Source organism: Anabrus simplex, chromosome 1 (assembly GCF_040414725.1).
Source record: "Anabrus simplex isolate iqAnaSimp1 chromosome 1, ASM4041472v1, whole genome shotgun sequence".
NCBI lineage: Eukaryota > Metazoa > Arthropoda > Insecta > Orthoptera > Tettigoniidae > Anabrus > Anabrus simplex.
In genome coordinates, this window is record NC_090265.1 from 1295941935 (window position 1) to 1295963957 (window position 22023).

Here is a 22023-nt window from a genome sequence, read left to right on the forward strand (position 1 = left end):
TTCAATGAGCTCTCATTTGACACCGCTGAAGTTGCAGACGGCGGTGGTTTGGGGTAAGTGGAATGCACGCCGCAGGGCGTCTGGCTTGGAGCTGTCTTTCAAGTAACTGATTTTGAACAGTTCGTTGCATCACTGTGGTGCCAATTGCCACTTGAATTGCTGCTGCAAACGTAGTCTGCTGCACCATAGCCATACGCCGAATACGGCAGTCCTCCCTCTCGGTGGTGCCAAGGGGATGTCCATAGCCCAATCTTCTTGCGAGTGTTCCTTCTCGTGACCACTGCTGCCAGCACACATGCACACATTCCTGCCATATCGTTCTGCAATAGCATGGAAGGAAAATCCACCTTCACGTAAGCCTATTATGCGGCCTCTTTCAACCGCAGTGAGCTGTTGATACTGGCCTCTTCATCGTCGTAAAGGAATTCTTGACCCACTCACAGTCACTCCATTCAATCTCACAGGTAACTAATGCTCTTACACAGTACAGCCTGTATTTAAAGCAACCTGATGTGCAATGTATCACCACTACTAGTATCACGTTAATGTGATTTGCAGAAAAATTGAATCGTCTTTCAGGAGTATAAACATGCCTATCAATGTTCGTTAATTTAGCACAACCCCTTATTGGTGTTTGAATATTTTTTTTCCACCAGTGTAATAATAATAATAATAATAATAATAATAATAATAATAATAATAATAATAATAATAATAATAATAATAATAATAATAATAATAATAATGTTATTGGCTTTACATCCCACTAACTATTGATATTTAGAAATTTCATGATCCGTATTGAAGTGGGATTACAATAATTGAAATTAAGAGGGTTCCTCCTATTCAATACTAAGATATTTATTAACGTGAATGAGTCACATAGCGTTCACATGAGGTACTAGTTTCGGCACCAAACTTGTGCCATCATCAGCCAAAAAGTCAAATCGGGCAAACACAATAAAACCTTAAAACAACTTTAAAAACACACTATAACACCTGCATGGATGAATATGAAACATAACTTTAAAACAACTTTAAAACACACTATAACACTTGCACAGATGAATATGAAATAAAATATGGTACATGATGATGTTGCATTTCAGTTTAAAATCCATTAAAATGACAATGACTCCATTGTTGTATACCCATGGCGGTTTATCCAGCTTGTATATGTCTAGTTTTTTAAAACTGTTAAATTATGTTGCAGAGTTTAATGTCATATGAAGTTGACACTATGTATGTTCTGTAGTTTGGTTCCAAAAAATAAAAAGGCATATGATGAACTTGCTTAGATCCAAAGAATTAATTCCCACTTCAATATGGGTTTTAGAACCTGGAGAAGAAATTAAAAGTCAAATTAGGCAAAAGATCGGAAGGAAAGACTAAAAAGAAAAGTCTAGAAAAACCGAGAGAATACTAGAAACGAACTCACCTTGAGCAGCCTGAGTGATCGGCGGATGGAGCTGGACTGATGGATGCGATCATAAGGTTAAGGGGCGAGGCGGAAGGGAGGAGAGGGGAGGGGTAGAGGAGGAGCAACTGTCACGGAGCTAAAGTGGAGCGGAAGGATGTGGTAATGGGGTAAATGATGTGGATATATACTGCGTATGGTTTGAAAGATTGAATTCTTTTTAGGTGGTCTATTATTTCTTCACCATTTAATTAAGAGATCATAAAGAATATTAGATTTCTCGGAAATTTCATTTAAATTATAGTTAGGGTTGAAATATTGATCGCAATGAATGAAACAATTTTCGACAATGTTCATAATTGGCCCTTTGTTTGCTATTTGAAGTATCTCAAAGTCATGTTCTATATCAGTGAACTTATGATTAGAGTCGTGAATGTGTTGGCCTATAGCAGAAAACTTGTTGTATCTCACTGCGTTGACGTGCTCTGAATATCTGGTTGTGAAGTTGCGTCCTGTTTGTTCCATGTAGGAGGCGCTGCAGTCGATACACTTGAATCTATAGATTCCAGATTTGGAAAATCTGTTAGAGGTGTTGACTGATGTTGAATTATGTATAATTCCTGAGAAAATTTTTATGTTATGTTTTCGAAAGAGATTGGTGATTTGATGGACATCGTCGTTGAATGTAAAAGTAGATGAAACGGTAGTTTTAGGTTTTCTTTTGTGAGAGTAGTCTTAGGCCAGTGTCTAAATTTATTGATTATCTGTTCTATAAATGATCTGCTGTAACCGTTAAATTTGGCGATTGCTCTTATAGTGTTGAGTTCGCTATTGAGGTCTTTCTCAGACATAGGTATCGTGAATGCGCAATGAACCATGCTATTATACGCTGTATGTTCGTGTGTTTGGGGGTGTATGGAATCTTGATGAATAGTATTGGCAGTTTGTGTCTGTTTTCTGAAGATTCTATATGAAAGAGCAGATGTACAGTATTTCTGAGAATAGTTAAATCCAGAAAATTAATTACTTTATTATTTTTGGACTCAAGCGTAAATTTGATGTGGGGGTCAATGTTGTTTAGTTCTTGCAGGGTAGAGGTCGCATTCTTGATTTCTTCATCCATTAAAACAAATGTGTCGTCAACATATCTGGCCCACATGAGGATGTTTGGAAAAGTATTGCTATTTATTTTTGTATATTCTAAATAAATGTCAGCTAGAATACCCGATGCGGGTGATCCCGTGGCCAGTCCATTTTGTTGATAGATGGTTTCATCAAATTTAAAGAAATTATTGTTGATGAGCAGTTTCAGAAGAGAAATAAAATATTGTATTTCTAATTTGCTGAGAGAGCTCTGTTTGTTTAAGTTATTTTCAATAATGGAGAAAAGTTTGGTTGTGGGTATGCTTGGATACATATTTACTACCGGTATGTCGAAAGAATGAAGGGCATGGTTGGGTTGTACATTAAATGACTTCATTTTTTCAATTAGTTCTGTGGTGTTTTCGATGGATTTTTTAGAGAGAAATTGATAGTTCTTAGTTAAAAATCGTTGAACAAATTGTGCAATTTTATATAGAGGGTTGGGTTTATAGTTAATAATAGGCCGGATAGGTAAGTAAATTTTATGTATTTTAGGGAGCGCTTTAACTGTAGGTAAACCTGGATTCATATTTAATAGTTTCGATTTTTCTTGATCTGTAAAAAGAAAAGATATATTCTTTAATGTTTGTTTTAATTGTCGCAGTATTTTCTGTGTAAGATCTTTATTGATTATTGTAAATGTGCTGTTGTTAAAAAAATTCTTTGGTTTTAGATATGTAATTAGTTTTGTCCATGATAACTGTAGTATTACCTTTATCCACTTTTGTGACAATTAGATCGTTATTTTTTTAAATTTTCTTTTTGAGTTCCGCGATTTGTTTATGTTTGGAAGTAAAATTATTGATATTAGAATTGATAGGGGGATTTCTTTTATTTACGTTATTAGAACTGAACATCTTATCTAGTTTTCTTTTTACTTCAAATCTAATTTCATCTTGATCTTCTAGCAGCATTTTATTGATTGTAGCTTCCGACTCAATAATTAAGTTAGTGACTGCGTTTATTTTGTTCATATTGGGCCAATTATGCTTCGGGCCTTTTGCTAAAATGGTGGTTTCTTCTGTGGTTAAAATTACGTTCGAAAGATTGACTACAGGAGGATGGAAATTCTCGATTAAGTTTCTTTGGGCTGAGTTTTTGACGCAGTTCTGTTCATTTTTAATGCAGCTAATTTCTTCTCTAACGTAAATTGTTTTTGTGAGAGTATGTCAAACAGTTTATTATTAACCTGATTTAGAAATAAATTCCATTGAATGCCAGGAAGCAGATTGGCTGCTTCAAGGTGAGTCTCGTAAAGTTTATTGTTTAAAAACGATTTTTTCTTATATAAAAAACAAAGTTCGTGTTTCAGCCAAATTTTGTTCGTTTTTTTGTTGGGCTCAGATGGAATGTGGTGCGTAACAATGTTTTTTGATCGTTCCTTTCAGAAAGTTCGGTGTTAAATTGTGTATAATGCATTGTTTCAAGAAGCTAATATCTTTGCCCAATTTGGCGACTTTAATTTTTAAACCCATATATTGATAGGCTTTTCTTTTTGCCTGGTAGGCATTTTCATTGATATTTAGAAATTTCATGATCTGTATTGAAGTGGGATTATAATAATTGAAATTAAGAGGATTCCTCCTATTCAATACTAAGATATTTATTAACGTGAATGAGTCACATATCGTTCACATGAGGTACTAGTTTCTGCACCAAACTTGTGCCATCATCAGCCAACAAGTCAAATCGGGCAAACACAGTAAAACCTTAAAACAACTTTAAAAACACACTATAACACCATCCATAATAGCATCCATCAGTCCAGCTCCATCCGCCGATCACTCAGGCTGCTCAAGGTAAGTTCGTTTCTAGTATTCTCTCAGTTTTTCTAGACTTTTCTTTTTAGTCTTTCCTTCCGATCTTTTGCCTAATTCGACTTTTAATTTCTTCTCCAGGTTCCAAAACCCATATTGAAGTGGGAATTAATTCTTTGGATCTAACCAAGTTCATCATATGCATGTTTATTTTTCGGAACCAAACTACAGAACACACATAGTGTCAACTTCATATGACATTAAACTCTGCAACATAATTTAACAGTTTTAAAAAACTAGACATATACAAGCTGGACAAACCACCATGGGTATACAACAATGGAGTCATCGTCATTTTAACGGATTTTAAACTGAAATGCAACTTCATCATGTACCATATTTTATTTCATATTCATCTGTGCAAGTGTTATAGTGTGTTTTAAAGTTGTTTTAAAGTTATATTTCATATTTATCCATGCAGATGTTATAGTGTGTTTTTAAAGTTGTTTTAAGGTTTTATTGTGGTTGCCCGATTTGACTTTTTGGCTGATGATGGCACAAGTTTGGTGCCGAAACTAGTACCTCATGTGAACGCTATGTGACTCATTCACGTTAATAAATATCTTAGTATTGAATAGGAGGAACCCTCTTAATTTCAATTATTGTAATTCCACTAACTACTTTGATAGCTTTTGGAGGTGCCAAGGTGCCAGAATTTTGTCTTGGGAAGTTTTTTTATGTGCCGGTAAATCTACCGACATGGGGCTGACATTTGAGTACCTTCAAATACCACTGGACTAAGCCAGGATCGAACCTGCCAACTTGGGCTCAGAAAGCCAGCATCTGAACCATCTGAGCTGCTCAGCCCAACTAAGGAAAATAATACTAAAAGGAATTAGCATAAGGGTGGAAATACAAATTCAAGATCAACAATGGAACCTGTTTTTATTACAAGACTAGCTGATGTACCCGTGCTTCGCTACGGAATTCTAGTGTACACTTGTGAGCAAGATTGTATTAAATTGCATAGCTCATAACGTTACCAAGAAGCGCGATGGGGAAGTCACCAAACATCTTTTCTCATATGAAGACTGAGTTAGGGAATTTTCACTGTAATGGTAGACCCGCTTCCATACCATCAGTCACAATCAGGTTGGGGAGTTTTCATTATAATGGTAGACACTCACCCTCCACCTGCCTTTTTACATCCTCAGAAAGACTGTCAGTGGTTTTTCCAACTGAAATGAACATACATTACAATGACGTCAGTAGGAATGGCGTGATTAAAAGCAATGCTTTCATATAAAATACTCGATCAGATGAAACTTACTTACTTACTTAATCCGGTCCTCTTGTACCATGAGGTGTCGAGGATACGAGAGATCTCCATCTACTCCTATCTCCGGTAATGGCAACGGCCTCTCGTACAGAGAGTCCCCTCTCCTGCAGTGCTTCTCTAATCCCCTCCTCCCATGTCTTCTGTGGTCTTCCTCGAGCCTTCCTTCCTTCCACTCTCACCTCCCTCATTAACCTCGGCAAGCAGTCTGTTGACATTCGGTAGACATGGCCAAACCATCTCAATTGATATTCTTGGATGGTTTTCTCCAATGGCTTCATATTCAATACTTTCCGGATGGCTGTATTCCTGATCCTGTCTCTCCTGGTTTTGTTCTCTACTTTCCAGAGGTACCTCATCTCTGCCACCTGGATTCTGCTCTTGGTTCTTTCTGTTAGCACTCAGGATTTGCAGCCATAGGTCAATGTGGGAATAAAGGTGGATTTGTAAACGGCTAATTTTGTGCCCTTTGAGATCTCCTTCTTGTTGAGGAAGTTTGTTCGGATGGCATTAAACAAGCGCCCTGCTGTTCCTATTCTTTCTGTTATTTCATCCTCCATCTTCCCGTCTGAGCTGATGATTGAGCCAAGATACTTGAACTTGGCGACTTGCTCTAATGGTTTACTATCGACCATGATACAGTGTCTCTCCTCATTCCTGCTGATAACCATAGTCTGTGTCTTGTCCACATTCACCTCCATACCTTTTTCCTTAAGCTCTTCCACCCAGATCAGATGAAACACCACACATTATCTCACTTTTAACGAACAGGACTACACTGCCGATCTAACCGTCCAAAGTTCCATAGCTGGAATGACCAAGCCGCAGACAGCCGTGATTTGTGAACACTTCGTCCATTTTTGGCGGGGAGAGGGTCGAATAGTGGAGACTCCCAGGGCATAAACTATGCCCTTTTAATAATCTGCTTCCTAGGAGTACCTGATGAGTCGAAAAATATTAATTCACTACACTGGCGGCGGAAGAATATATCTGACTTGGAGGCAAATTTTTCCTCCAACCAGAGGAGAAATCCCCTCCTCACTGATAATTTGGAATAAAATGAATGTAGAATTTAATAATAATGAATAGGAAGAAGCTTTTCTTAAGAAACAGCTCTTTTCAGGGTTTAATTTTGAGTAATTTAGTGAATTGTGGTGCTATAATTTGGAATAGGCCTAAATTGTTATTCTAGACCAGGCCATACTACTACTACTACTACTACTACTACTACTACTACTACTACTACTACTACTGCTGCTGCTGCTGCTGCTGCTGCTGCTGCTGCTGCTGCTGCTACTACTACTACTACTACTACTACTACTACTACTACTACTAAGTCAGCCTCTGCCTTAAGTATGCACACTGCTCATTCAAAACAGCGCGTCAGAGTAGGGATCGAATAACTAGAATATTATGAAGAACCAGTGTGTTACATACCAGCTATATCAGAAAATGTATGAACCAGAGGAATGGCATGTTGAAGAAGAAAGTTTTCTAAATCCCCGGCTATTTTTCGGTAATATCCAGTCAGGCTATTATACTCGGTACGCAGCAGAAATCCCATCTATCCAAGTTGAGAGGCAGCATAAGAGACAAATAACATCACAACAAACAATGGTCAATGTAATGTTATTGTTGATCAATGTTATGCTCTTTGGATATTGTAGGCCTTCACATTTAGTTTTCTTCTGACTCTGAAATACCACTCATCATAGTAGGTACGGTAAAACTGAATAAAACATAAATGATCGGAAATTGTATTCTCTGCAACTTTTGTTACGTAGTACTTTTCGATAGGACCAAAAACGTAAGTACTGAAAAATTAAATTTTAGGCGCCTTCCTCTAAACCTCAATTTCATACAGGTTGAATAAAATTGCTTATAGCTTAGACTGCAGTTTCTTATTCCCTGACTCTATATACCGATTTTCATTAAATTCTGTTAACCCATTTTCTCGTGGCTCGGCGTCGATTTGGACTTAGCAACAAAAATACAAATTCATGAATATCTGTGTTGTCATAGCCGTTACAGTAAAAATGTATAAGACATAAATGGTTGGAAATTTAATTCTATATAACCTTGGTTATGTAGTATTTATCGATACGACCACTAACAATATGAATAGTTGAGAATTAAATGTTAGGCCTTCCCCTAAACTACCATTTCATTCAGCGTGAATAAAGTGGTTTATAGCCTAGATTATAGTAGCTCATTCTCCGACTTTGCATACCAATTTTCAGTGAGATAGGACCACTAATAACAAATGTTTGAAAATGAAATTTTAGGTCTTCCCCTAAACTACCATTTCTCTCAGCATGAATAAACTTATTTATAGGTTAGATTGTACCGACTTATTTCCCGACTTTTCACACCAATTTTTATTAAGATAGGACCACTAATAACATAAATATTTGAAAATGAAATTTAAGGCCATCCCCTAAACTACCATTTTTCTCAGCGTGAATAAAATTATTTATAGCTTAGATTGTAGCGACTTATTTCCCGACTTTGCATACCGATTTTCATTAAATTCTCTTTAGCCGTTTTCTAGTGTACATACATACATACATACATACATACATACATACATACATACATACAGACAGATAGACAGACAGACAGACAGACAGACCGACAGACAGATAGACAGAAATTACGGAAAAGTAAAAAGTGCATTTCCTTGTTATTGTGGATATGACCGATACAGAAATACCATTCTTTTCAAATTCTGAGCAATGTACAGACAAAACTCTTATTTTATATATATAGATAAGAAATCTGAAAACATTAGGAGTATGGGAAGGTCATGACTATGACTAGAGAGTGTTTTATTATCAGAGTTTGGAATTTATCAGAGGGCAAAGATGCAGAAATGAAGGCTAAAAAAAATGAACTATTCAGCTCAGACTTAGTCACATGCAGAGGACGAAAATCATATCTAAGCAGAAGAAATGTGTAACAAGTCTGTTACAGAAGACAAGGAAAGAGAGAAATTAAGACATGAAAATAATCAATGATATTTTACTGTAATAGAAGGGAATGACCGTCCATAACATTAACAAGTGTAAATCAAAGACAAGAAGCTAGGAAATTTTTGTTTACAACTTGCTTTACAATACCAATATAAATGGTCCGTTATTGGACATTATAAATTTTCCAGCTAACTCATTCTTGGTTGCCAGCGTTTCGCCCTCGTGTGCTAGGGTGGGCTCATCAGTTGGTACCTATGGGAAACAACATCTATATCAACTTGCACCGACATACATAGGTCTTATGGTGACAATGGGATAGGAAAGGCCTAGGAGTGGGAAGGAAGCAACTGTGGCCTTAATTAAGGTACAGCCCCAGCGTCTGCCTGGTGTGAAAATGGGAAACCATGGAAAACCATCTTCAGGGCTGCCAACAATGGGGCTTGAACCCCTGGATGCAAGCTCACAGCTCCGCGCCCCTAACTGCATGGCCAACTCACCCAGTAGCTAGGAAAGAGGTTAGGACCATAACATAAAAGATACATATACTGACATATTATTTCTTATCCTAGATTTATAACTTCCAGTCTTTGATGTGTACTCAGAAAAGAAAGAGCTGGGCTGAGCAGCTCAGATGGTAGAGAGCTGACTTCCTGATCTCAAGTCGGTGGATGCAATGCCAGCTCAGTCCAGTGGTATTTGGAGATGTCAGTAGATTTATCAGCACATAAAAAGCTCCTGTAAGACAATATTCTGGCTTCCCTGAAAACCATAAAAGTTCTTACTGGGACATAAAACCAGTAACATTATCATTTATGCGAAAGGACAGCAAATTTAAAATTTCATGCGAGTATTAATCTTGCAAGTTATAAACTTCATATTGGGCTCCATATTGAACTATGTATAAACTCGTGAAAGAATTTTCTTGTAGAAATACAGTTTTCGATTTATTAAAACTCAAAATCGAAGTTAAATATTGTGAAATGTTTGGCCTATAATATAATAGGCATCCTCAGTCGTGGTATCCTGAACATTAAAATTAAAGAGGTAGACTAGACTTAAAGGAGCCTCCGTGGCTCTGACGGCAGCGCGTTGGCCTCTCACCGCTGGATACCGTGGTTCAAATCCCGGTCGTTCCATGTGAGATTTGTGCTGGACAAAGTGGAGGAGGGACAGGTTTTTCTCCGGGTACTCCGGTTTTCCCTGTCATCTTTCATTTCAGCAACACTCTCCATTCTCATTTAGTAGCATCTATCATTCATTAATAAATCACTTTGGGAGTGGCGACCCCATCATACTAATAGCCTATATCTGCTTCATTCATTCCATCCCTGACCCGGTCAAAGACTGGAAAACAGGTTGTAGGTTTTCATTTTTCATTTTTTTTCACTAGACTTAAAGCTAAACTTATACAGCTACATAAAGTGGCTTATAAAATTAAAAGAACCATCACAAAATCACACTTGCTTAGATAAAATAAGCATCTGAGTGAAATTAACTTGTGTTGAGTCATTAAAACATTGTAGTGGGTAAAATAATGTTGGTCATGTATGGCAGTTAATATTTGCAAGCACTCAGGTACACTTGTACTTGTATTCCTAAAACTTGTTTCTTCCTGGGATAAAAGTGCTACTGCTGATCAAGGCTGTGATTGTAGCTATTTAAAATCATGATAGCTGGGCTTGATTTGTGTGCATCTTGAAGACAGAGAAGAAGAGGGAACTTCCAGAGAAAGTTCTTCCTGTGGCTGGATATTATGTTTAGTGCAAAAGAAATTCCTGTTATGGTGGGAGAATAGTCCACTTGTCGTCCACACTTTGCTGCTGACAGCCTCGGTGCTGCAGTGTGTTGATCCAGCCGTGGCCAAGGCTGCATTAAAATAATGCATTTAACTGCCATTGCATAATTTAAAACTTTTATCATCATTGTGACTATTTTTAAACTTTGTTACTGGCTGATGATGAACTTGACCTTAGATCAAAACTAGTACCAAATAAATGTTTCATTTGTAATGTAAACTGCATTTCAAAAATTATGTTTTGAAAAGGTGGAATTGTTAAACTAAAACTTTTAATTTTCTATGTAATCACAGTTCAATACAGACCAATCAACATGAAATTTATATCTCTTAACAAAATAGATGGCCAGCAAAATGATTTATTCAGTTTGGTGCAACTTGCCAACCAAGGAATCAAAGTGTATTGTGACACTGAAAAGTTGCTTGCGTATTTCTCTTTCTTGCCTTTATGTTTAGTAGTTAAATTCGGCATTTCAAGACATGGTCTTCATTTGTCACAGTGTTTTTTCTTGACAAGTTCCATATTAAAATTTGTAATTAACAAATAATTTGTTGTTGTTGTTGCTTGAGTCATCAGTCCACAGACTGGTTTGATATCATGTGTTAACCTTTTCATTTCTACATAACTGCTGCATCCTACATCTGCTCTAATCTGTCTGTCATATTCATACCTTGGTCTACCCCTACCATTCTTACCCACTACACTTCCCTCAGAAACCAACTGCACAAGTCCTGGGTGTCTTAAGGTGTGTCCTATCATTCTATCTCTTCTGCTCCTCAAATTGAGCCACAACAATCTCCTCTCACAAATGTGATTCAGTATCTCTTCATTCGTGTTTCGATCTATCCAGCTCACCTTCAGCATTCTTCTGTAACACCACATTTCAAAAGCTTCTATTCTCTTTCTTTCTGAGTGAGTTATTGTCCATGTGCCAAGCTCCAAACGAAAGTCTTCAAAAACATTTTTCTAATTCTTATATCAATGTACAAGAAGAGAAAATTTCTTTTCTTAAGAAAGGCCTTCCTTGCTTGTGCTAGCCTGCATTTTATGTCCTCCTTACTTCTGCCATCATTAGTTATTTTACTACCCAAGTAACAATATTTATCCACTTCCTTTAAGACTTAATTTCCTAATCTAATATTTCCTGCATCACCTGACTTTGTTCGACTGCACTCCATTACTTTTGTTTTGGACTTATTTATTTTCATCTTGTTCTCCTCACCCAAGACTCCATCCATATCATTCAGTAACTTCTCCAGATCTTCTGCAGTCTCAGATAAAATAACAATATCATCGGCAAATCTCAGGGTTTTGATTTCCTCTCATTGGATTGTGATACCCTTTCCAAATTCTTCTTTGATTGCCTGTTCTATATAAATAATGAAAAGGAGGGGGGACAAACTGCAGCCTTGTCTCACCCCTTTTTGGATTGCTGCTTCTTTTTCAAAGCTCTCGATTCTTATCACTACAGACTGATTTTTATACAGATTGTAGATAATTCTTCTTTCTCGGTGCCTGATCCCAATCACCTTCAGAATCTCAAATAGCTTGGTCCAGTCAACATTATTGAATGCCTTTTCTAGATCTACAAATGCCATGTATGTGAGCTTGCCTTTCTTAATTCAATCCTCTAAGATCAGACGTAAAGTCAGGATTGCTTCACGTATTTCTAAATTTCTTCTGAAGCCAAACTGATCTTTTCCCAACTCAGTTTCAACTTCTTTTTCCATTCTTCTGTAAATAATACATGTTAGAATTTTGCAGGTGTGAGATACTAAAGAAATGGTGCGGTAGTTTTCACACTTGTCAGCATAGCTTTCTTGGGAATAGTTATAACAACATTCTGCCGAAAATCGGAAGGCACTTCTCCTGTCTCATACATCTTACACACTAAATGGAATAACCTCGCCATGCAGGTTTTTCCTAAAGCAGACAGTAATTCAGAGGGAATTTCATCAATACCAGGTCTTTTGTTCCTATTTAGGTCTCGCAAAGCTCTGTCGAATCCTGACCTCAAAATTGGGTCACCCATTTTATCAGTATCAACAGCCTCTTCTTGTTCCAAACCAATAATTTACAATACACTTATGATCCCCATACCATCACCAAAATAGCACATTAAAATCAAATATAGTCTGCCAACTACCTCATAGGACACACCAGTTGTTCACTGGCTCTCTCCTCACCACTCACATTACAAACAACAGTGTGGGTTCCAGCCAGCACATATACACTCTGTGCAGTAAGCAACTCCTAACCCGGTTGTAGAACACAGCGAATTTGTTCAGCTCACTTTGTAGTTTGTTAGAACAAAATTTTATTAATGTTACTTGCAACAAATAAATAACAATATATAATCTACTGTGTTATCCAACAATTTCACATTAAATGATGCACCTACTTCTTTAGTTTAAAGCATGTGCCTCACACATCCCACCTTAAGGTCGTATGCACCTGTTGGAATCCATGAAGAAAGAGAGCTCCATCAGTAAAAAAAACAGTAAGAAACATAGTATTATCTAGGGCCTACAGACAAAGTAATGTCAAAGTTCACATCTTTAATGGATCCAATCAATATGTTTTTTAGTGGAAATGAAAAGGCATTCACTGAGAATATAGGGTAAAAAATAAAATGACCCAGTAAAACATTATTTTTTGTTTGCTATTTGCTTTACGTCGCACCGACACAGATAGGTCTTATGGCGATGATGGGACAGGAACAGCCTAGGAATGGGAAGGAAGCAGCCGAGGCCTTAATTAAGGTACAGGCATTTGCCTGGTGTGAAAATGGGAAACCACGGAAAACCATCTTCAGGGTTGCCGACAGTGGGATTTGAACCCACTATCTCCCGGATGCGAGCTCACGGCTGCGCGCTCCTAACCACATGACCAACTCGCCCGGTAGTAAAACATTAATCCATCATCATCATATTCTAAAGGCTAAGCCTTGTCGCTGCAGCCACAGTTGTCTATCTTGAGCCAGTCTTTGCAACTCAGCGTAGGTCTTGCACTTCATCCTCAGAAGCAGGTTCTTGAAGTAAGACACTCTGGGTCGTCCTCTTCATCTTTTTCCAGCAATTCTTCCTTCAATGATATTAAAAAGGAATTCCTCATACCGCAGAATGTGACCAATAAATTTTATTTTCCGTTTTTCAATTTCAGTTATCAGATTCCATTCTTCTCTTATCTCTCTAAGGACTTCGGTATTGCTCTTCATTTCAGTTCAACTTATCCTCTGCATTCTTCTCCAGATTCACGTTTCAACTGCCTCTAGTTTTTTTCTTTTCTTGCATTCCCAATGTCCAGCTTTCACAACCATACAGAAGCATGCTTCATACAAAGGTTTTTGCAAAGGCCTTCCACCACATTTAAAATATGTTTTAAACTGCATTCAGAATTGAACTTATAGGCCCTACTTCAAACTACTGTAATCTGGGCACTAATTAAACTAAAGTGTCAATTCTGTTCCTTTCAGAGGCATTTTATAATCATTATGTAAAGATGAAGATGAGATATGATTGCATTTACACTGGAAGCATTTCTGCAATGTTATAGACAGGTTTGCGGCTAGTATAAAAACACAACAGAGAGGAACAATATCTACCATGAATCGACTGTGTCTGGTGCAAAAGGTGATTTTTCACCAATCTAGTAATTAATCCTGGATGGCAAAAGGCTAGGATCGAAATAAACTTGTCCCTTCACTGCTCAAACCAAGTAAACTAAAGTACTGGAAGTCAAGAGTAACTTTAATACCACTCTTAATTTAATTACTTCGTGAGGAAAGTTGGTGGTTTTTAACCTAAAGAATATTATCTACTTTTAAAGCACTTAATTTACCTTTCAGAAAGCAATCTATTACAATGATAGTTTACAAATTTTATCCAGTTCCAAATATTCAGTTTTAAAGAGCCATGTTTATATGTAATAGTTTAACAGTGAATAAAGCACCTCTGGTATTAAAAGAAAAGAGAAAAAAAAACTGTTGTCTGTATTTTATTAAAAATATTAAAACTGAAATTTAGAGTTCAACTGCTTTGGCTTTGGGCCTTAAGATATGGTTATTTTTGAGATGAAGGCCTTTAGGAGAAAATTATCACTTTAGGAGTAGCTGTTATGGACAAAGAAGTAAAATATGAAAATGCCATTAATAGTAGGTCTTTAACATCACTGTTCAACTAGAGTGAGTAATAACATAAATTTCCGATCAGTAAAAACAATGTCCTAGATGGCTTGGCAAAGATGATAACAACTTCGCCTGGACAATTTTGAAATTCTTCCAAACCTCCTTGGCCATTGTTATAATGAATGCTCTTTTGTTAATTCAGGTCTATAATAGAATGTTTGCTTTTTTTCATTATTCCATAAAGAAGAGTAAAGAATGGCTAAGCAATGCAGGTGTAGGAACTGTGGGTGTGGCCAAGCATTAAGGAGTATGAGGGAGGAGTGGGAGAGTTTGAGGTAGATAATTAGGATTCTCTCAGAGGACAGGAAGGAAGGTAGGCTTCCCACAAACAATGTATGGGATATGACAGGTATAAAGAGGGATAGGAAGGAAAGGGGAGAGTTTTAGAAGACAGGTGGTCTAATGTTTTAAGGGGAAAATGCAGGCTGAGGGCTCTACTCAGGAGCAGAATTCAGGACAGGTGTCAGTGAGAAATCGGTATGAGTCACTGCAGGTAGAATAACAGAGGGAAGATGAGGAAAAGGCAACTGTTGTTGACGAGTGCAGAAGTAGGAGGAAAAGAAAAGTTAGGAAAGGGAAATGCAGAGTAGATGATAGGAAAAGAAAGGTGGAACAAGGTCATGGGAGGAAGATAAGGGAGGAAAAAATAGCTTCTGCATTCCTCAGGAAAGATAGGAGAGACCAGGAGGAGAGGGGATCAAATGAGGTGGGTAGGGTTGAGGCTCTCGCCGTGGGGGAGTCCATTGTTAGACATGTGGGAAAAGTGTGTGGAGGAAAGGGAACCAGCATAGAGTATTATCCAGAAATTAGGTTCAAACAGTAATGACGGAATAAATCGTCATAGTCACATGGCTTCCTAAGTGTCCATGACGGAATATTCCGTCATCACATTGTAAATGTCTTTCGGCGATGGGTATGAAGACTTATTCCATTGTAGGATCCAAGATCGCTTTCCTTTGTGTGTGTATGTTAGTTTCGAGCTTTGCCTACAGCAGCACTCTCCTAAAACCACGTGACCGGGCGAAATGCTTTTGTTACGCGTCCAGCTGGCAATCAGCTAGTACCAGCCGCCAGGCTGCTGACAGTGGTAAATAGTGCATTATGGCAGGTTCAAGTGAAGCTCAGAAACGTCTGCAAGAAGAAGAACCATTTGATTTATTACACTGTGATTTGTCATGTGATAGTGAGACTAATGTTCAAATGTCAGGAGAGAGCGAGTACAATGGTGAAAGAGACTCAAGTGAACGTGACGGTAGCACTAGCGGTGATATTCAGCTTGGTGTATGGACAAAGGTAGGATCTGCACAGCTGAGATTTACATTTACAGCACAACCTGGACTAAATGTACAAATTGAAGACATAAATAATCTGCTAGAATATTTTCAATTGTTTTTTACTCCTGAATTAGTGGAACTAATAAGTAGGGAAACCAACCGGTATGCTCAACTGTTTTTAGAGAGCACACCAACCTTGAAACTATACTTGAGAGTGAATCAGTGGACTGACACAAATAAAGACGAAATTATGACTTTACTTGCACTGTTTCTCTTGCAAGGCATTCATCAGCTACCTGACAAGAGCTACTTTACTTGTAGACAGATATTAGAGATCCCAATATTTTTGGAGCTGTTCTCTAAAAGAAGATTTCATCTCCTTCTCAAATTCTTACACTTTGCCGATAACGAAGAATACGATGAAGCCACATGTGGTGTGAAGAAACTCTACAAATTGAAACCTATTCTAGATCACTTGAATAGCAGATTCCAAAGTGTGTACAAAACCGAAAGCGATGAGTCTCTTATGTTACTGTAGGTTTCCCATTGCTTTCCTCACTGTGCCAGATTCTCTTTCCTTGCTCTTGGCACTGTAATAATTTTAATAGCCTGAAAGTGAGACTGTTTTTTAAACCTGATGAAAATACCTGACCAATTACAAGTATCCCACTGTAAATTCCCGTTTTTTTTTCCTCAGTGAGCCAGATGCCGTGCCCTTCGTACTATGATCATTTTTGACAGCTTATTCTGTACTTTTTGAACCTGATAAAAATACTATACTACACAAGAGAATCTCACCATATGTTACTTCCCAGTACCTTATGGAGAATGTACCACTGTGTTAGAAGCTACCGGTACTCAAGAGAAATGTACCACTTGAAAGGTTAAGAAGGAAGTAAGATTTCAGGATATTCAATTTAAGTATTAAAAAAGTTGTAAATGAGAAAAAGAAAAAAATGTTGGGAGAGATTCACACAAGAGATGGAAAAGGGTGTAAATGGTGGAAAAAAGGATGTTGTATGGGTTGATAAAAAAGAAATAAGAGAAAAGAAAAATTCTACACAAAACAAGTGAAGGAAAATGTAATAACAGACCCAGAGGAGATAAAGAATAGATGGAATGTGAGAAATGATGCACAAGAGTGTGTTGTGGTAAATGAGGATGATCCAGAAACGGAGAGTGATATTGCAATAGCAGAGGTGGAAATGGCCGTTAAACAAATGAAAACAGGAAAAGCAGCAGGGATGGACTAAATATATGTGGAAATGATAAAGGCAGCAGGACTTATTGGTCTACATTGGTTTATAGGCTGCTAAAGTGTATATGGAGGAAAAAGCAAGTACCTGATGAATGGTGTAAAGGTGTAATAATACCAGTATTTAGGAAAGGTGATAGGAAAGCATGTGACATTTGAGGAATTATACTGTTGTCACAAGTACCCAAAATAATGGAGAGAATAACAGAAAGGAGGATGAGAGGAAGGCTGGGAAGGGATTTAGAAGAAGAGCAGTATGGCTATCGACAGGGCAGGTCAATGATGGACCCCGTATTTACTATGAGATTCTTGATGGATAAACAGTGGGAATATGGAAAAGATCTAGTGATCGTATTCCTTGATCTAGTGAAAGCGTATGATAGTCTTAATAGAGAAAAGGTGTGGGAAACTCGGGAAAGAAAAGGATGTGGAAAGCAATAAAGGAAATTAGTGAAAGCAATGTACATAAACTGTTCCAGTTGAATCCAGACTCCAGTGGAGAGGAAAAACTGGACTAAGACAAGGAAGTGTATTGTCTCCACTTATATTTATAATGTTTATGAAATTCTAAAGAAAACAAAGGCAACATGTACAGGGGATATGAAAATATTGTTGTTTGCAGATGACAGTGATGTGGGGAGTCAACAATACAGAAGTGCAAATCCAACTAGAAGCTTTCAATGACAATATTGAGAAATATGGTATGAAAATCAGTGTGGAGAAGAGAAAACAGTGGTGTTGATCAGAGGAGAAAGAGAAGGAAAAGGAATCGTTAGTATCAGGGGACAAAACCTTGAGGTTGTTGAATGCTTCAAATATTTGGGAAGTGAAATAATGCAAGATGCAAGGTTGGATAAGGAGATCAGTAGATGGGTAGAAGTGGGGAATACATTCTACCAGAATTTAAGGAACTTCTTGTGGAACAGATTATTTCCTATGAAATGTAAAGATATATGTACAAGATGTACTATACACCTATATTAATGTATGCATCAGAGACATGGACATTGAGAGCAAGAGACAAGAGTAAAATTCAGGCCAGTGAGATGAAGTTCCTGAGTAGTATGATAGGGAAGGCAAGCAAAGACAGAATAAGACATTTTGAGGTCAGAAAAGAAATAGGGGTAGAAAAACTGAGTGAAAAGATGGAGAAGAATAAATTGAGATGGTTTGGACATGTTATGAGGATGGAGGAGGAAAGGATACCAAAACAAGTGGTGGAGGCTAAGATATAGAGAAAGAGGGGAAGAGGGAGGTCCAGAGCAAGGTGGATAGACTTTGTCAAGAACAGTATAAGAAAAAGAAGACTGGAATGGAATACAATTAGTGAAGAGGAGTGGTGGAAGGAGAGGAAACAGTGGAGGAGTACCATCGACACCCCAACCTAGCAGGAGTTAGACAAGGGGAAATGAAAATTATGACGATTTGAAATTCTTTACCTGTCCAATCTTTCCACAGTTAGTGATCATCCACTCTGGTCCATCATTGATGTTTGCCATGTATTTTGCCTTTTCAGAGGAGATCTGTAGACCTACTTTCTCGGCTATTTTTTCGGACGGTTGATCTTCTTTGTTGCTGAATTGATGTTGTTGGTAAAAATGGCTAAGTCATTTTTAAAAGCCAGACAGTCAATATACACTAGTTTCAGTTTGGGACCTAATATGAAGCGATCTTTATTCCCTTCTTCTTTCCCTAGTGACTTCCTACAATTCTGAATGACCTTTTTTAAGCCGCAGCTGAAAAGAAGACGGGAGAGTCCATCACTCTGTCCGACACCAGGTTTGATCTGAAATGGCTCTGAGATTTCATCCATGAATTTCAATTTTGACTCTGTGTTAGTGAGAGTCTGACTGATCAGATTTCTGGGTGTCATATCCATCCTGAACTCTTCTAGAACATTCAATAATGACACTCGATCAACTGAATCCTATACCTTCTTAAAAACCAAGAAAGACAACGCCGAGCAGTAGTTGTACCTTCCCATTGTCTTATATCTAATTCATATTGTACTTTATGACGTAACAAACAACAATAATGTTATATTGTTCAAGTAACACATTTGGCAATAGGCCAAGGAAGAAGAAAAAGAAGTGTCATGGAAGTTTGCATTGTTAAAACAACAGTTAAAATTTTATTTTACATAAAAGGAAATAAATAGTAACCTTGAGACAATTATATGATTATTTTCTTTATTTATCAACATTATCCAGTTGCAACTGACCATTAGCATCATTGTCTGGAAAATAAGTTTTAATATTTTCATTTCATCTGAAGTTTACAAGAATGCCCTAACCTCTGTATTTAGTTACATAAATTCCCAGCCATTGATGTTACTGGCTAGAAGTAAACAGTAATAATGGGAAATTATGTTAATGTACAAACAATAACATTATATCCTAATTTACTTCACATCCATAACACAGCTAGCTTCTAAAGCCATGTTTACATTTTTTAAAATTAATCAGTATCTGAGAAGCCTGATAGCATTCTGAGTTTATCATGTGGATTCAAAATAATTCAGCTCTTGTCTTTCAAATGGCTCCATAGACAATAAATTCAACATCAAAGAGCTAACTGTGACACTCTGGGGTGTTCAACATCCAAGCAGAAACAGTTAACACATCTATCCATAGAGTATGGAATTCAGATTTGAGTCCTGAGGGCAGTTACGTTATTCAACTCTTTTACATAAAACAGTGGCTACTATCCTCTGTTTTTTAAATGTTCAATTCTTTCCTTTAGTTACTTGTTTATAAGTGTTTTATACCTTATACTACTTGTGTTATTGGTGTTACTTCATAATAGCAGTTTATTTCATAATTTACATGCAATTAATGTATCTTTCCAGATATGCGCTTGAAGTTCCTCACATTGCTCATGTTAATTGTCCTGGCAATCAGTTTAACAATTACAGTGTTGCGATTTGGAGTTGGAATACTTGAAGATAATTTTGTGGCTGAACTATCGACTACTTACAAAAATTCAGCTGAATTTATGTCCTTTTATGGACTTTTGAACTTTTATCTCTACACAATGGCTTATGTATATTCTCCTGCCCAAGGTACAGTGTTCGGTAAGTAATAATTTTTACTGACTCGCTTCCAATAATAAATACCAGTTGCAATTCTTTTCCTCTTTGAAAAAAAATATTAAGATGTTTTGCAACATTAAAGACTACCTGTAAGTCTCGAGTCACGTATACTCATAACCTTGTTACTCAGAATATTAGATAATGTTACAACGCTTACATGACCTGTTAATGTAGAAATGTCAAATGATGACGATGGTGATGATGATGGTTACAATACAGAGCTTACATTAAATATTTGAATGAGTCTGCAGATACAGTATCAGGGAGCAAATAAGTAATTGCTTTCTTATAGACTTCAAGGATCGCACATGGTTTTTTTCAACTGGGTAAACTTTCAACTACTATTCCTACTTAAGGGCATGTCATACTATTTTACCCGTCCTTCGTACAGGGATGAAAATATTGTGCCCGGTTCTTAGTGTTACCCAAGAAACACAACAAAGAGGTGACTGTGCTTCACTTTTTATTTTTTTTTTCTTTTCCTTTTGTTAATTTTGTAAATTAACTGTACGAGTCTGACTTTCATATCAGTTTGTATAATTTCCTTGTTTTGTTTAAGAGGGTGCAGGATTGCAGATATCTTTCTATAGACTCCTGTCAGTGGTCTAACCAGTTGTGGGTTTCTCCCTGTTTTACTATTGGAGAATATTATAACCATTTATTGTTGTGGAAACCTCACCCGGGCGACTGGAGTGGGATATTGATGATGACGATTGTTATGGGCTGGGGAAATAACTGAATTAGGTAAAACACTGGGAGCCAACTGTGATTAGTTGCATTCTAGAATGGCTTAGGAGAAGGAAATGTTGAAAATATGTACCAAGTCATTGTAGCTCTGCATTAATATTTTACATTGCATATGGTAAAATGACAGTCTTACAGTGGAAATGTCTGTTTGTCCACATAAGGATGAAAAACATTAGTTTCAAATGGCATTGATAACAATATGACTATGACAAACAGTAATGAACTCAGTGCAATTACCAGGAAGGTGCCTACATTCAACACTCACTGCTGCAGCAATTTTGCTAACAATATATGAACAATTTTAGTGATTGTGATTAAAGTCTGAGTATCTAATTGGGTCAAATGTCCAACTAAAGTGAAAAAGTGAGAGTAGCATATAGCATATTCAGTTACTATGAGTAAGTCAGTACTTTAACCAACTAGATTCAGTCATCATCATCATCATCATCATCCTAAACCATCTCCAGTTTCCTGGGTGTGGTAAACTAGATTCAGCATAATTAATAATTAGAACATACAATTATAAATCAAAATAAAATTCTTAATATATTCTGTTCACAGAATCATCCATAACAAAAGATAATCCAGCATTTTCAATGATAAATGACTCCGATGAAGATGTCATTTATGGTTCAGATGAAGAAAGTCGCAGACCACTGAATCGTTGCCGAAATGATGATGATAGTGATTAGAGAGAAACGAAATAGTAATTTGTTTTTTATAACTGATATATACCAAAATATACCTGTTTTACAATAAATCATTCTGGTTTTAACTTACTTTCCCATGTTTTTCATTCCCTTTTGAATCTTAGCATAACAATTTTACTGTCATTACAGGATACGAGAGAAACCTCCCAGTAGGGTGTATTTGCATGCGATATTGTTATACATCCGGGTGTCTCCTGGGCAACGGACTAGGACTCTTCCTAGACGGCTGATTCTCTCACACCAGAAGTAACAGAGTTATTTAATATGAGATCCAACAAACGGTTCTTTTCAGAACCAACCTTAACAGTCATTTCTGTTAACATTGAAGGCATAACATCT

General features: G+C 37.1%; 1 protein-coding gene across 1 annotated transcript in view; it reads left to right on the top strand.

Annotated features, from left to right (window-relative positions):
• The window catches only part of LOC136878420 (transmembrane protein 181), a 126646-nt gene extending 104898 nt beyond the window's left edge, over positions 1-21748 (top strand). The window contains exons 12-13 of the mRNA XM_067152084.2: positions 19985-20209; positions 21536-21748. Coding sequence (XP_067008185.1) covers positions 19985-20209; positions 21536-21666 — 356 coding nt within the window. The 3' untranslated portion in view covers positions 21667-21748. The remainder of the gene's footprint in view (positions 1-19984; positions 20210-21535) is intronic.
• Positions 21749-22023: the final 275 nt, after the last annotated feature.